Source organism: Lichtheimia ornata (assembly GCF_029851405.1).
Source record: "Lichtheimia ornata isolate CBS 291.66 chromosome Unknown scaffold00011, whole genome shotgun sequence".
NCBI classification, from domain to species: Eukaryota; Fungi; Mucoromycota; class Mucoromycetes; order Mucorales; family Lichtheimiaceae; genus Lichtheimia; species Lichtheimia ornata.
The window spans coordinates 534,664-550,488 of NW_026695331.1; the positions used below are offsets into that span (position 1 = coordinate 534,664).

General features: G+C 43.5%; 5 protein-coding genes across 5 annotated transcripts; 3 read left to right on the forward strand and 2 right to left on the reverse strand.

Moving 5' to 3' along the window:
- Positions 1-365: 365 nt before the first annotated feature.
- On the forward strand, positions 366-1,744 carry O0I10_003534 (uncharacterized protein; the record flags this gene model as incomplete). Its single annotated transcript, XM_058483604.1, has 2 exons — positions 366-1,001; positions 1,082-1,744. The coding sequence occupies 2 exons, from the start codon at positions 366-368 to the stop codon at positions 1,742-1,744; spliced, it is 1,299 nt and encodes a 432-aa protein (XP_058345803.1).
- Positions 1,745-1,944: 200 nt separating this feature from the next.
- O0I10_003535 (uncharacterized protein) lies at positions 1,945-2,994 on the reverse strand (the record flags this gene model as incomplete). Its single annotated transcript, XM_058483605.1, has 2 exons — positions 1,945-2,879; positions 2,937-2,994. 2 exons carry the CDS (start codon positions 2,992-2,994, stop codon positions 1,945-1,947), a joined length of 993 nt encoding a protein of 330 aa, XP_058345804.1.
- A 938-nt stretch (positions 2,995-3,932) lies between these two features.
- On the forward strand, positions 3,933-4,626 carry O0I10_003536 (uncharacterized protein; the record flags this gene model as incomplete). Its single annotated transcript, XM_058483606.1, has 2 exons — positions 3,933-3,960; positions 4,019-4,626. 2 exons carry the CDS (start codon positions 3,933-3,935, stop codon positions 4,624-4,626), a joined length of 636 nt encoding a protein of 211 aa, XP_058345805.1.
- Positions 4,627-5,339: 713 nt separating this feature from the next.
- On the forward strand, positions 5,340-6,962 carry O0I10_003537 (uncharacterized protein; the record flags this gene model as incomplete). Its single annotated transcript, XM_058483607.1, has 2 exons — positions 5,340-5,631; positions 5,701-6,962. 2 exons carry the CDS (start codon positions 5,340-5,342, stop codon positions 6,960-6,962), a joined length of 1,554 nt encoding a protein of 517 aa, XP_058345806.1.
- A 5,317-nt stretch (positions 6,963-12,279) lies between these two features.
- Positions 12,280-15,805, reverse strand: O0I10_003538 (uncharacterized protein; the record flags this gene model as incomplete). Its single annotated transcript, XM_058483608.1, has 18 exons — positions 12,280-12,680; positions 12,733-12,807; positions 12,873-13,173; positions 13,244-13,320; positions 13,377-13,485; positions 13,549-13,662; positions 13,714-13,798; positions 13,848-13,996; positions 14,059-14,244; positions 14,297-14,389; positions 14,448-14,738; positions 14,788-14,868; positions 14,921-15,007; positions 15,070-15,190; positions 15,252-15,395; positions 15,460-15,561; positions 15,618-15,689; positions 15,750-15,805. 18 exons carry the CDS (start codon positions 15,803-15,805, stop codon positions 12,280-12,282), a joined length of 2,544 nt encoding a protein of 847 aa, XP_058345807.1.
- Between the last annotated feature and the right edge of the window lie 20 nt (positions 15,806-15,825).

Sequence of the window (15,825 nt, forward strand, 5' to 3'; positions counted from 1 at the left end):
AAAATGATCATGTACACAATCCAATCATAAGCACCATACTACTACTGCTACCTATTCATGGTATGGTGCTGCATCAGCAGCTAGCCTTCATTCTAAACGCGATCACATGCATATCCTTTATTATGCATTGATGATGTTGGCTACCGTTGCTATGCGACAACAATCACGATGGGAATCTGGGTTGGTCAAAATGGTCGAGCAAGTCTTATTGTTGGGTGGTTGCACAAGTGTAATGAAAATCCCATCAAACCTCCGCAACCTAGAAGTAGTGATGGTTTGTTGTTTTCTTCTTCCTTTTTCTTTCCCACTTTTTCTCCCAGCTTTATTATCCACCTATCTTTGTGTGTGCGCATTATCCATCCACAATGCCACCTCAAAGTTCTTCTATCTCAATTCGATGTCTGGCACGGGTTGCTGGCATCCCACGTCTCTGCAAAAAAGCATGGGGTGCTGCTACCTGGCAACCTTCACAGCGACATCATACACTTTTTCTCCTTTTCGGCTGGCCAATGTTTTGTTATGGATTCCAATACGCATTCCCGCTCCTTTTATTATACGCAAGCTATCACAAGCAACAAGCACTACCTTCCAAAAAGGACGATGATGCCGATGAACGATTGGAACGTGCACTTGAAACACTCAACTTTATTGATCGACTCGAGCGAGCATGGGATAGTCACTGTCATTGGCAAATGATGACATTAATGGTCAGTGCATGGATCGGTTTGATTACTGTATTCCAGCCATGGCAAGTGATGTGGGCCGTGGGAACTGTATTTGTTCTTGCCAATAATCCTCTGCTGACAACCATGTGGAAAGGATGCATGCCAACTGTATTTTTACATTCACTTTGGCTTGCCTTGGTACATAAGCAATCATCTGAAGAAGAAGGCGATCCGCGTAATGTATCCCTCACGCAACACGTGGAAGACTTCCAACGTAAGCATATGCAAGCAAACACGCCATCTTGTGAATTTGAATTTGTATTGTATGAAAATCAGGTAATAGAATAATGATGATGATGATCATCCCCAAACTATGGATCACTCACTACGAGCTTTCTATGGACTACTTACTATAGCGATCATGGCCTTTGAGTGGGTGGAAGACACAAACATTCCCTATCATTGATCGTGCAACATGGACTGACAGCACAAGTAAACCCGTTCGCCCTAAATCACAATTTGAGCTCCCTGAAACTATTCACGCAGGAAGGCATACATGGACATGGCAATGGGCTGAACAAGAATGGCGATTGGCAAATCCTGCCCATGGTCAAAGTGATGAGCTTGGATGGATGTATGGAACTCCTTTCTGGTCAGTGTTTGGTGCAGAGCATAAAGGCTGGATCTCCACTCGACGCCGTCGTTGGGCACGTAAAGCTGTGCTTTCTTGTATGCCACCACCATCACGTGCTTCTTCACGAGATTCGTTACCAACACCACCACAATCAGCACCAGCATCAACAACAACAGCAGCAGGAGCACAACAAAAACAACAACAACAACGATCCTTATCCATTATTACCACTCCATCACAAACACAAACACCTACATCACCTCCTGTGAGCCCAACACCAAGCAAAAAAGGTGGCATCAACTTATCGAGTCTCACCCTTGACAGCTTCACATCATCAACTAATCTCAAACGATCCCAAACACAAGCTACTGCTGCTACTGCTGCTGCATCCAATCGACGCGAAAGTGGCACATCATGGAAAAGTATTGTGCGTGTCAAACGTTGATCCCTTCATCCTCTCTCTCTCTCTATACCTTTTACATTCTTATCTTATCACCCCCTTTTTGCTATTCAAATTACTAGTTTTATGTATTCTTTTTCTTTATTAAAAAAGAACAAGCTCTTTCTATAAGATAAAAAGAAGGCGTATGGGAGGATGGATGTAGTGACAAAGGCGGTATATGTATAAAGTAAGGATGGAGGAGATTACAACTTGCTCTTGGTATCAACCATACGAATAAGACGATCCTTGATAATCTCTTCAGCATCAGCGACGATACGAGCAACAAGGTCTTTGCAAGTAGGAATATCATTGATAAGACCAAGCACTTGACCAGCAGTCCAGACACCAAATTCAGGATCACCGGTGGTGTAAACTTGACGACCACGAGCACCAGCAACCAATTCACGAACATCTTCAAACTTGACGTTGGGGTTACGTTCACGTGCATTGACTTCAACGGCGACCGAGTTTTTGAAGATACGCGAAGTGTTTCGGAAAGGACGGAAGACAAGGCTGGTGGATCGTTCATCAGCCTTCACCATGGCTTCCTTGACGTTGTGATGGATAGGAGATTCTTGTGTGCACATGAAACGAGTACCCATGTTGACACCTTCAGCACCCAAAGCCAAAGCAGCAGCCAAGCTACGACCATTACCCATACCACCTGAGGCAATGTAGGGGATCTTCAATGCAGTAGCACTCTTGGCCAAAAGGACCAAACCACCAATATCATCTTCACCAGGGTGACCAGCACATTCGAAACCATCCATGGAGATCACATCCACACCTAACTTTTGGGCAGACAAGGCGTGACGGATAGCAGTGCACTTGTGGATCACAATGATACCAGCATCCTTGAACATCTTGATGTACTTGCCAGGGTTGTTGCCAGCAGTCTCAACCACCTTGATGCCTTCATCAATGATAGCTTGGGCGTATTCAGCATAAGGAGGTGGGGTGATGGCAGGCAAAAATGTAAGGTTGACACCAAAGGGTTTGCTGGTCATGGTGCGACAACGGCGAATCTCGTCACGCAACTTGTCGGGAGTGGGTTGGGTCAATGCCGTAATCATACCAAGACCACCCGCATTCGATACAGCAGATGCCATTTCAGCCGTGCCGACATATTGCATACCACCTGTCACATTCACAATGAGCCCCAATGTCCCGTCATGGGCGCACATGCTTCATTTACCTTGAACAACGGGGTGCTCAATACCGAGCATTTCAGTCAATTTTGTCTTGAGAACCATGGCGGTGGAGTAAAAAGAGGATGTGTGGGGAAACAAAGAAAGCGGGAAAATGCATGTTCCTGGAATCCCCTTTTCAATGCTTTGCCTCGTAGTCTCTTAGTCATCGCCAAAGCAGTGATATTTCAAAGTCAGGCACACCGTTTTTCACATGCATTTTACATTCATGTCAGCGACATTTGCATTTGTGTCACCTGTCATTGACAATGCATGGCGCTATACTTGGTTACGAACCCATTCTATCCCCAAAGTAATCAATAAAGATTGTCTCTTACCTTATTCATTCCACAAGGTAGCTTCCTTTACTCATCCAAAAATTGAAAGGGGGGAAAACAAAACGCCATAGGATACGCAAAACGTAATCCGAAATATTTGATTGGATAAAGTAGTTGCATTGGCTTTCCATATATGCACTCATCACCATCCCACCATTAAATCATAGCTACATGTCCCTCTCTCACAAAAGCCAACTAATAATGAAAACCCACATTGCAACATTGCTTGGTCAGCACCTGAGGGTGACTGTGGACTACGATCTTAGTTGGGTGAAATCCTTTTACAAATCTACATGTAATATACGACAACATTAACCCGTTTACAACGCCGTGTTGTCAAGTAGCTCTAGCGGAAATGATGGGATATTACCGAAAAGATACACACAATGGGCCATCATGCATACAATGAACGCCTGTATTCATATATAGTTGTCATCTTTTAAGCAACCCCTCGCTTTGTTGTCTACCCTCTTTGTGAACTCCATGGATCAACAAGACAATGCGATGATAACATTTATGGCCACGGCAATTGTCCTCTCGCCTTTGAGGAGGCTGCAGCTACCTAACAATCTACTAATTGGATTTGACACTGACATATCCGGTATTCCTGTAACGTGCATAGTTGAAGAGGAGAACATTATGAGATACATGATACATAACAACATTATGGAAGGTTCAGTGGTGCGACTGATTGGTAATTCAAAGATAAAAATCATGAACATTCAATTAACTTAAATCGTATGTATGATAAGGACGTACTCTTGTACCATTTGGTGTATACTTTTCCCAGAACCAACGACCGACCTCGATAGTGCTTGAGTTACAACTAGTGGACTTGCATAGTACCAACACCCCAAGAGATAATGAACGACCCAGAAAGAGGCGGTCTGATGAAATAATTGAATCAGGGAATCAAAACACATTGGCGAATACAGCGGCCAATACCCACATGATGGCGAGAGACAATGGAGACGTACGACCATCGAAAAGGAGGCGGCTTGAGGAGATGATGGAAATAGATGATGATGAGCGACGACCCTATGATGATGATCATCTTCCTATAGCAGGCCATGGTGTTTTCGATGGCGATACCCAAGACTACTTTTACACGTTCTTTGCAAAGCTCCAACTACTACGGATCTATTCCCCTGATACCACAGATGAAGCCAATGCTCTTGACTGGGAGCTGAGCCAACTCATGAGATTATACCACGACATCGTGTTGTTAATCAATAGCTTTGTGCAACCTGCTACAGCATTCCAAAGGCGGCTCAAAGCATTATGCCAAAACAGCAACGTCTTTAATAGAGATACAGTTCTTTTTCCTCCAATGCACCCTTGGCCTTCCATAGAACTATAAATGAAAACATACGTGGTCTCGTTTACTATGCAAATATGACATTGAAGGAACCTCTTCTTAGCCAAAGCGGAGGATAAGAGGTAAAGTGGTTCGAGGGATAATGGTGTAAAGATGGAGGAAGAAGGCTGCGCACAATGAGAGTCTGACATTTGAGTACTCCATTTGTCGAATCATGGTAGTGCAAATTTGTGTGAGGATAAGGAATACCATGCCATGGTTAAGGGGCTTGGCTTGTCTCATTCCTTTTGTTTCAAGAGCTCTTACGACTAGGCTTTTATGTTATCATAGGGATCCAATAAAGTAATACGATAGCAACCACGACAATGAAAGTAGTAGGATAACAATGGCACGCTAACGACGACCAAGTTTATTACAAAGAACACCACATCAAGCCATCAAGCTTACTAAGGGGGGTCTTGAGGATGTACGCAGCGAACGAGTGAGAGTGTGTGGGAGTAACAACATGGTAGTTCGTGACAACATCGTTGCTTAACAACGCATGGCGTGTGAATTGCTGCGCTCGTAAAGGGGTCCAATAAAGCGATAAAATGGTTGTCTGTGCATGAATCCTGATATCCTAATTAAGGCAGAATGGTCATCAATCTTACTGCGGTACACCTCTTTTCGAGTTACCTTTTCACTTGTACTCATATCCTTATACAAGAGGGTTCCCATTGCCAGGCTACCTTTTATCCCTTCTCGTTTCCTTGTCCATGCTTGAGAGATTCCCACCCGAGATTGTTCGCAAGATTGCCAACAACTTCAATCGACACGACTTTCTTGAATGTGTACAAGTGAATCGCTCATGGCGTCAGCATCTCCCACCCTACTCGAGTCACCTATGGAAGCATGTGGATATCAAGACCCATGGCCATCTCGTTTTCCTTGCACAGACCTCGTGTTTTGGCCAGTATATCGATTCATGCAATATCGTCAAGGGCGACAATGATGCATTGCTACATCATGCACTCAAACGACTACAAGGATGTCATTTACAATCTCTTGGTAAGTTATACATGCTAATGACTTCTTTATTGACCTTGTTGTTAATGATGATGATGATGATGATGATAGTGATAGATTGGTTCAAGATTGAGGATAATAAGCGTCTTGCTGATCTCCTGAAAAATGTGAGGTGCGAATCACTCAAATTCAATGGTATCTCTGGTGTATGCTTGGACTTTATTGGGATCATTATGGCTGCTAGCGAGGGTGATTGTTTGCGACATTTTGGGTGCCATTATGATGCGATGTATCCGATACTTGCCTTTGCTGAGAATGCTGACATGTGCCCATATCCTCCACCTCCACCTCCTCTGCCAATTGCGCAAGATCTCGGTTTGGTGTCCTTGGCATTGACAACCCAAAACCTTCAAGCCGACTGGATGGATATTTTGCAACGATGCTCAACAACACTACAACATATTCATATCGCTGTTGCAGACCCTATCAGCTGTCACGACATAATGAGCACTTGTCCTCAACTTCAATCCATGTTTATTGGCGAATTCGCTGTACCCAAGACGGTAGAGTTTCCACCATCATCATCCTCTGACAAGCAGGGCTTACGCTACTTTGGTCATTGGGGAGCATGTGACGACATCAATGCTATGAAATTCGTATTGGAACATCAGCACACAATCGAGTATCTCTATCTTAGTACGTGGGTGCCTGTAAAGGTTCCATCATGGAGCGACCTTGACTCCTTCCAATCAACTAGCCTCAAGACACTTGTATGTGCTCAAATGCATGAATGCACACCAGATACCATTGCATCCTTGATTCGACAATCACCCAACCTTGAAACGGTGGCACTGTATCCGGTAGATCACCACTCCATCACTGACAAGATATGGCACGCACTTATGAACCTTGATACACTACAACATCTTTCGATTCACTTGGAAATATGGCAATACGGCGATGATCGTGATCAACAATGGCGTGCACTGATACGGCGATTGGGTACAATCACCACCTTGCGTAAATTGGAACTCACAGCGCTTGACGGTGCCAACAGTGATCATTTATCCCAGCTATTTCAGGTGTTCCATGACATGCCATTAGAAAAGTTACGCTTGTTATCGATTCGTGAATTGGATGACAAGGCATTGGAAGCACTCATACCCCATGCGCCATTGATGGAAATATTGGATATTGTCGACTGCCCTATTGTCACTACCCGTGGAATCAAGACCCTTATCGATGGATTACCCAAGTTGCGCAATGCCACGTTCTCGCTCGCCCGAGCACAAAGAATGCCAGCTGGTGTAGATGACTTGATTAGCTTTGCAAAAAGTAAAGGCATTAAGCTTGTTTTGAATAGATTGCTTTAAGCATTGCATGGATTCTCCTAAATCATTGTATTGATGTCACTATCTTAAAGATTTAACTCACAAAAAGGAACATGTGGTAGGATGTTATTGGCAAGAGCGAATCTTCACAAAGACAAAAGAAGGGGATTGAAATACCCTACAGTATCGAATACAGCCTTTGCTCAAGACACAATGAATCAATCACTTTCTCTTTATTTCAACATTGACAGGTGGGTATAGTTCTACAATCCCGCATTGATCTTTCTATGATACAATAAACGTCGTCCTTCATCAAGTAACCCTTTAATCCAACATCATTCACAAGTGCGATCGAGTTGCTGCAATGATAGAGATACATCGATATGGGAAGTTTCAATCCTTTGAGCAAGGGTGAATGGATCGAGTTCGCATAGCGTCTCAAAACATGGGGCTGCATGATGATGGTTGTTGGCAGGTTGCACAAAGGATGATGATTCCATTGAATACTGTAAAATACGATCATTGAATCAAGTCAACAATGAATACATGAGAACAAAGCTCTTTTTCACTCGTTGCATATACCAATGCCCTTCCATTCCATGTATCCACATCCATATCCATATCCATAAATCGTATGTATTGAAAGCAAGTTGCTACACGTAAATAAAGCTGCTTCTCTATAATGGCTATCTGCTGTTCACGTGAAAAGGCTGTAAGGCAGGTTGCTGCAAGTAAAGAACACTGCTGGAGACAATGGAGTAAAAACTTTGCTGATTGCAACTGCTGGAATGAATGCCTTACGTTTGATTGTGGTCGAGGATTGTACAAGAGTTGGTGAAGTGTCAAGAGCCTCGTGTGTTGTAGAGTGACAAAGCTGTGTACACGCCATAGACTTGCCATTCAATCAGAGACAATCGGATCAAGGCAGCTGTAGGATTGACATGATGGGTTGAAGCAGGACAATCGTTCACAGGTGGTAGTTGTATACTTGAATGGGGCAACAGTTGAGAATGGGGAGTAAGAGGGAAGAAGGTGAAAGTGGAAGAGCTGGAAATCAAGTAGATCTTTCTGAAGTTGGATGACGTTTCTTTGTTTGAGCGTTACTTAGTCAAAACCTCTCGGATCAAGGATGTTGAAGGATGGAAACGTTGGGCTAGAGAAGGACAATCGTTCATATGCAATGGATTGGACAACGAAGGTGAATGGGCTGAATGGGCTGCTAGCTGGCAATTTACAAATAACTAATCAATTTGACCTTTCTCGTAATTGGATGATACTTCTGTGTTTGATCATAACTCAGTCAAATCCCCTCAGATCAAGAAAGTTGAAGGATGGAGATGATGGGCTGGAGCAGGACAATCGTTCACATGCATTGGTTTGGTCAACAAAGGTGAATGGAAGGAATGGGCTATCAACCAGCAGTTTACAAATAACTAAGCAATTTGATCTTTCTCATATTGGATGATACTTCTGTGCTTGACCATAACTCAGTCAAATCCTCTCAGATCAAGAAAGTTGAAGGATGGAGATGATGGGCTGGAGCAGGGGAATCGTTCACATGCATTGGATTGGGCAACAATGGAGAATGGGAGGACTAAGGATATTAGCTGGCATTTTGAACTAATCCTAAATAGTGTACAAGAATCATGCATCGCCTGTGCTGAATGACTCAAGTTACACAAACACGCCTTCTGCATCTTTTGCTCTATTATAGTCATACTACTTTACAATGAACAAAGACCATTCTTCATATAGCATCACGCTTACAAACATAAAGGTGCCTGTATCTCCAAACTTTACAATCAAACGTGGGTTCTTCAATAGATCAACGTGCTTGTCGGGGTCAAAGGAATCTTGTGTCAAAGTATGAAGTTCATCGTGGGCGATCCCAGATTTCGCAATGTCGCTACCAGCCAAACTGGATCTGGGGGTCGACCTCTTCGACGACGACGACCAAAAAAATATTTTTTGGGCTAGTTGCGACATTGAACGTGAAACTTTCACACAAGGTGCTGTTGGCCAAGCCGAGACCATTGCACTATTAAAAACCCCACGTTTGATTGTAAAGTTCGGAAATACAGGCACCTTTATGTTTGTGAGCGTGATGCTATATGAGAAGTGGTCTTTGTTCATTGTGAAGTAGCTAGACCCTGGCAGAGCAAAAGATGCAGAGGGTCGCGTTGTGTAACACAGCTACGTTCGCATGAATGAAAGGGTCAATGTATAATTACTTTATGGATCATCTACGAACAGGCATGTATTGCTAGCTAACGGCCACTTTTATCCAATCATCATTGTTCCCAGATCCATTGCATGGGAACGATGCCCCTGCTCCAGACATTCATTTCCATGAATAAAGTAGGTTGATCCGAGCTGATTTGACTGAGCTGCGGTCAAAGAGAGATTACATCACTCTGGACATAAAGCACGCTCGATGTAGCTCAACCGATGTAATCTTGTGTGAGCGTAACTCAACCAAATCAGCTCGGATCAACCTACTTTAATCATGGAAATGAATGTCTAGAGCAGGAGCACCGCCCACCTACAATAGAATGCACAAAAGTTGGGAATGCACAAAAGTGGCTATTAGCTGCCAATGTATGACATTAAAGTGAGGGTTGCGTACCTTTCATGCATTGCCCCTGAAGTCCTGACTTTTTAGCTGAGTTACCCAAAGAGGTCCTTCTGCATCTTTGGCTCTCCAGGGTCCAGCTACTTGACAATGAACAAAGACCACTTCTCATATAGCATCACGCTTACAAATGTAAAGGTGCCTGTATCTCCGAACTTTACAATGAAACGTAGGGTTTTTATTAGAGCAACGTGCTCGGCTTAGCCAACTGCACCTTGTGTGCAAGTTTCACGATCAAGCTTGCCAATCCCAGATTTCGCAATGTCGCTACCAGCCAAACTGGATCTGGGGGTCGACCTCTTCAACGACGACGACCAAAAAAATATTTTTTGGGCTGTTTGCGACATTGAACGTGAAACTTTCACACAAGGTGCTGTTGGCCAAGCCGAGCACATTGCTCTATTCAAAGCCCCACGTTTCATTGTAAAGTTTCGAGATACAGGCATAACATAGCGTGATATATAGAGAATTGGTCTTTTTGTTCATTGTCAAGTAGGTGGACTACAACGAAACAAAAAGATGCAGGAAATTTCTTTTTTGTGTAACTCAGCTGCCACTTTACATGACTGGAGCGGATGGAAGGATGATACTGTATACTATTGACAATAGCCCATACATTGCGAGCTAACAGCAATTTCCTCATAATCGGCACCATTGTGACCCGCTCTATGACATGCAGGCGATCCTCCTCCTCGGACATTAAGTTCCATGATTCAATTATCTTGATCCGAGCTGAGTTTGAAAACGAGGCTACGGTCAAAGAGAGATTACATCAATACATACATCAGCATACATTCGAATGTCTCAGCTGATTAATCCTTGTTCGACCGTAACTCAACCAAATCAGCTCAGGATCAAGATGATTGAATCATGGAAATAGTATGGGAGGATATCGCTCACATGTCATGGGGATTTCTTTAGTGCCGAATTATGAGAAATTGCTGTTAGCTGGCAATACCCCGTGTTTCTAGATAATCCATAAAGCATTATACATTGACCCGTCCAGCCAGGCATGTATTGCTAGCTAACGGCCACTTTTATCCAATCATCATTGTTCCCAGATCCATTGCATGGGAACGATGCCCCTGCTCCAGACATTCATTTCCATGAATAAAGTAGGTTGATCCGAGCTGATTTGACTGAGCTGCGGTCAAAGAGAGATTACATCACTCTGGACATAAAGCACGCTCGATGTAGCTCAACCGATGTAATCTTGTGTGAGCGTAACTCAACCAAATCAGCTCGGATCAACCTACTTTAATCATGGAAATGAATGTCTAGAGCAGGAGCACCGCCCACCTACAATAGAATGCACAAAAGTTGGGAATGCACAAAAGTGGCTATTAGCTGCCAATGTATGACATTAAAGTGAGGGTTGCGTACCTTTCATGCATTGCCCCTGAAGTCCTGACTTTTTAGCTGAGTTACCCAAAGAGGTCCTTCTGCATCTTTGGCTCTCCAGGGTCCAGCTACTTGACAATGAACAAAGACCACTTCTCATATAGCATCACGCTTACAAATGTAAAGGTGCCTGTATCTCCGAACTTTACAATGAAACGTAGGGTTTTTATTAGAGCAACGTGCTCGGCTTAGCCAACTGCACCTTGTGTGCAAGTTTCACGATCAAGCTTGCCAATCCCAGATTTCGCAATGTCGCTACCAGCCAAACTGGATCTGGGGGTCGACCTCTTCAACGACGACGACCAAAAAAATATTTTTTGGGCTGTTTGCGACATTGAACGTGAAACTTTCACACAAGGTGCTGTTGGCCAAGCCGAGCACATTGCTCTATTCAAAGCCCCACGTTTCATTGTAAAGTTTCGAGATACAGGCACCTTTATGTTTGTAAGCGTGATGCTATATGAAGAGTGGTCTTTGTTCATTGTCAAGTAGGTGGACCCTGGCAGAGCAAAAGATGCAGAGGAACCTCTTTGTGTAACTCAGCTACTTTGCATGACTGGAAGGATGGAAGGATGATACTGTATACTATTGACAATAGCCCATACATTGCGAGCTAACAGCAATTTCCTCATAATCGGCACTGTTGTTAACTCTATGACATGTGAGCGATCCTCCTCCTCCGGACATTAAGTTCCATGATTCAATTATCTTGATCCGAGCTGATTTGGCTGAGCTACGGTCAAAGAGAGATTACATCAATACATACATCAGCATACATTCGAATGTCTCAGCTGATTAATCCTTGTTCGACCGTAACTCAACCAAATCAGCTCGGATCAAGATGATTGAATCATGGAAATGAATGTCTGGAGGATGAAAATCGCTCACATGTCATAGAGTTAACAACAGTGCCGATTGTGAGGAAATTGCTGTTAGCTGGCAATACCCATGTTTCTAGATAATCCATAAAGCATTATACATTGACCCGTCCAGCCATGCATAATCAGTGGTGTTACACAAACACGTGCATCTGCATCTTTTGCTCTGTCAGGGTCTATCTACTTGACAATGAACAAAGACCACCTTTGAGTATCGTCTTATTATTACAATAATGATATGGAAGTCAAAGAGTTGCAGCTCCTGTAAAGACGAAGACTACAAGATCATAATGCGGTTGCGTAAACGTGCAAGTTTATTATAAATCATTGCTCTACATAGGTAGTGCAGCCATTGGACGAGATCAAACATTTACGAATGAAGCGAACAACTTAGGATTACTGGTAGATGAATGACTTTGTTTATTAAGGAGATCGCTTGTTTACTATCCTAGCTACGCCAGTATTGTGCCCATTTGTGTACGGTCTCCATGATTTGTGGGAATAGAGCATTCACGCTTTCTGAAATCAAGCTCTGGAAATAAGCAATAGCCGCCTCTTCAGAGAGATCCAACCTAAACTTTTCTTGCACCTTGTTGACAGCTTTATCGGGTTCGATCTTGATATCAGGGATGTTGGCATCCACCATGAGTGCAAACAGGTTGAGAATCAAGTTGGCATTGCGTCGTAATGTCGTAAAAGCTGTATAGCAGTATTGCCTAAACTTGTCATAGTGGCGCGAGTTGGCACCGCCCATAGCTTCAATCATCTCTTTGCAAAGTTTCATAGGTGGCGGGAAAGGTTTTGGATCACGTCCAAGGATAAAACCAAAATCGACATGGAAGAGGTAGCCTATACACACACATGTCAATTTACTTGTTGCAAAATGAAATCGAAAACTGACCTTCTGGAGAGAGTAGCAAATTATCGAGATGGCGATCTCCTACACCGAGTAAATAGGTGATGACACAATAGCCAGCTAAAATACAATCACAAAAAGATGCTGTCAGCTCCAATGAAAATCATGAAAGGATACAAGCTTACCACAACTGCGAATGTATGTTTCCATCACTTGAGCATCCACACCATAAATGCCATCTGGACCAGGATCTGGGTGATGTTTCTTGAAAAAGTCAATGACATTGTTTTGATGCTCGTTCAACACAGCTGCGAGGGACATGGATGGGATGAATTGCATGAGACCATGCTCTGGGCCAGTAGCAAGCACCTTGTAGGGCGTCAATCGAAGATCCAAATTCTCTTTGCGCAATAGCTTGTCCATCAGTGTAATAATCTGGATGACCAGCTGATCTTGTCGTAAATCGTCTCCGGTCTTGAATATAACCTAAAGTAGAACATCAATGGATTAGCATCATCCACTTGACTCTTCTAATCACACGAGGTATTCCACTTACTGGGTATTCTAAACCATCATCGCATATAAAGGTCAACCGAAGAGGTTGAAGGTTGCTATTGAAGATGCTCGATTTTTCTAAGAAAAAGTCATTAGCCTTGAGGGGATGGGAGTGGAGAAGCCATTATGCTCACCTGGAAGAATGCTCCGGACACGTACATTGGGGTCTAGTGGTAATGGAAGACCTGGCAGATTTGACAACATTCCTTTGGGGTCCCCCAAGATGGCACGTAACTTTTCAATCTATATCAACCACAAGACGTTAACAAACGATCATCATCCACGTGAGCTTCTTTCTCCATTTACCTTCTTAGCTCGTGGTTCCTTCATTGCCCGTATTTGTTGTGATAGCTTGGATAATGTTTGGATAAGCTCACCCTGCTGTCGTAGGGTATCACGTCGATTATGACCATAGGGAACCTGTATTAAGATGTTAGAGCTAGCCCCTCGTCATTTCACACTAAGACTTGCCTCCAAGATTGCAGTAAAGTAATGATAGGTGACTTTTGCGTACATCCTGCCGACAATCTTGTCTTCGCACTCGACCATAAGATACCTGATCATGGATTAGTGATCATACTGCTTGATAAAAAGCACCCTCATACCAATGAAAGTAATTCCCCAAAACGGGATTGCGAGTAGCACGATCAATCAAGAACTGAAGCAACGACGACTCGTATGACCCTGATCCTTTCTCAACGAGATGTTCGAATTTCAATGCTTGCACAAGCTGCAACAAGTAAAGTAGCAGATCCTATCACGTACATGTGAGCTGTGGTCCCTACGCATGGGTTATCCATAATCAGGTTTACTTACATCATCATCCGCTTTTCTCAACTGATTGACAGCATAAGATCTTACAGCCCGGTTGCCGAATTCTTTGCCAAGCAACTCCAAAGCATCATCCACGTCGATGTCCACCCATAAAGACAAGATATCCACAGCTTGCCTCACTTCCGTTGCATCCGTCCACACCACGCATTTCAAGAACTTGGTTAAGGCCTAGTATCTTCCTCATCAGTGGAATAGCTTACTTCATCATGATGAAACTTACCCTCTTATCCCTTGTCAAGTAATAACGGAATTTCCAAACAAGATCCTTTTCCTCCGTGGTCAGCGTTTGGGTTGGTGGGTAAGACATGATACTCTAAACACATAAAAGAGGTTGGTATGTTTTTTCCTGATCTCTTTATCATGATGCTTACATTTAATTCGTCTCGAATCTTTGGATTGGGTTTCAAATCACGATCAAGTGGTCCATTTCGATGGCTGCGAACAAGACGACGATGCTTTGCTTCCACCGGATTGTCACGAATGATGTCTAGATCGAGTACGAGTGCGTATGAACGAGGAGAATCGGTTGGGTGTGCATTGGAAAGTCGATGTTGATCCGCTACATCGCTATGAAGCGATTGATTCATCATATTTGCATTGGATTGTGAGGCTGGTTGTTGAGGATTTGCCAATGAATCGCTTGGATTAGGTAATGTGTATTCCTATATACGCGTGTGAGATGGTACATACATGCCATCCATGATACCTTACCATCTCTCCAAAAACCACCGGGAAATCGAATTTGGGAAGATCAATGTATAAAGCCATATCGGTTGACTTTTGAGCCGCTTTCTATTATAAAAGAGTTAAGACGCATGCCACATTTCACATCCATTTCCCTTACCGTGTGAGCCTTTTCAATGTATCTAAACGCCATGTTATCCAACCACTCTACTGGACGAATATCGCCACAATCATATCGTTTGACCAGCTACAGCAATCAATACATATATGAGAATGCGTGCACGTGAATCCCGTTGCTTTGTCTTGTACCTTTTCCAGCTTATCCATATCATCATCCATCTTGACTTTGCTTGGTGTCTTGGTATTGACTCTGCCATCCGATTCTACACCAGGCCACAAATGCAGCTTGTGTTTACCCTTTCGGAGAGTACTAGCATGCATGTCCACGTGTCAATGCCATTCTATGCACCGTCATTCTTGTCATCACTTACTAGTATTTGCCAAAGAGCTGCAATGTTGTTCCGCCTACGGGTATAGCTTGTCGTGGTCCCGTTGTATCCCAAACGGTGATAGCGCATTGTGCTGAAGGTGGCAACTCGCAATATTTGATAGGTAGTGTCAACCATTCATTCCAGCTATTGACATCCTTTAATACAGATCCTGATAGCCCAAGCATGAACCATATACACACACACGCACCTGCAGTGGGCTTTAAACGCCTTGTAGCACGTACGCACAGGAACCGTCAACGGCTTGTTGTCGCCAAAAAGCTGTACAGTGACATAAAAGTCGGTGTGCTCCCTTGCAGTCAACGTTAGTTTTGAAATGCACCATCGACCCTAGGAATGAATGCTTACTCGTCATGAATGTGAGGTCGAGAGTCGTCCTTGATCCATTGCCGGCGATCCCGCGTGCCTTCCAAGCTTGCACTGATGGTGATACCATGTTAGTTGCCTGTTGTCGCTGCAGTAATAATCAGGTAGTCTTACATTCGTATTGAAACAGGAAGCTCAATGTCCTTTGTGAGGCAATAAGAAAAGTCCATTGTGTCAGGGTATCCAAAGA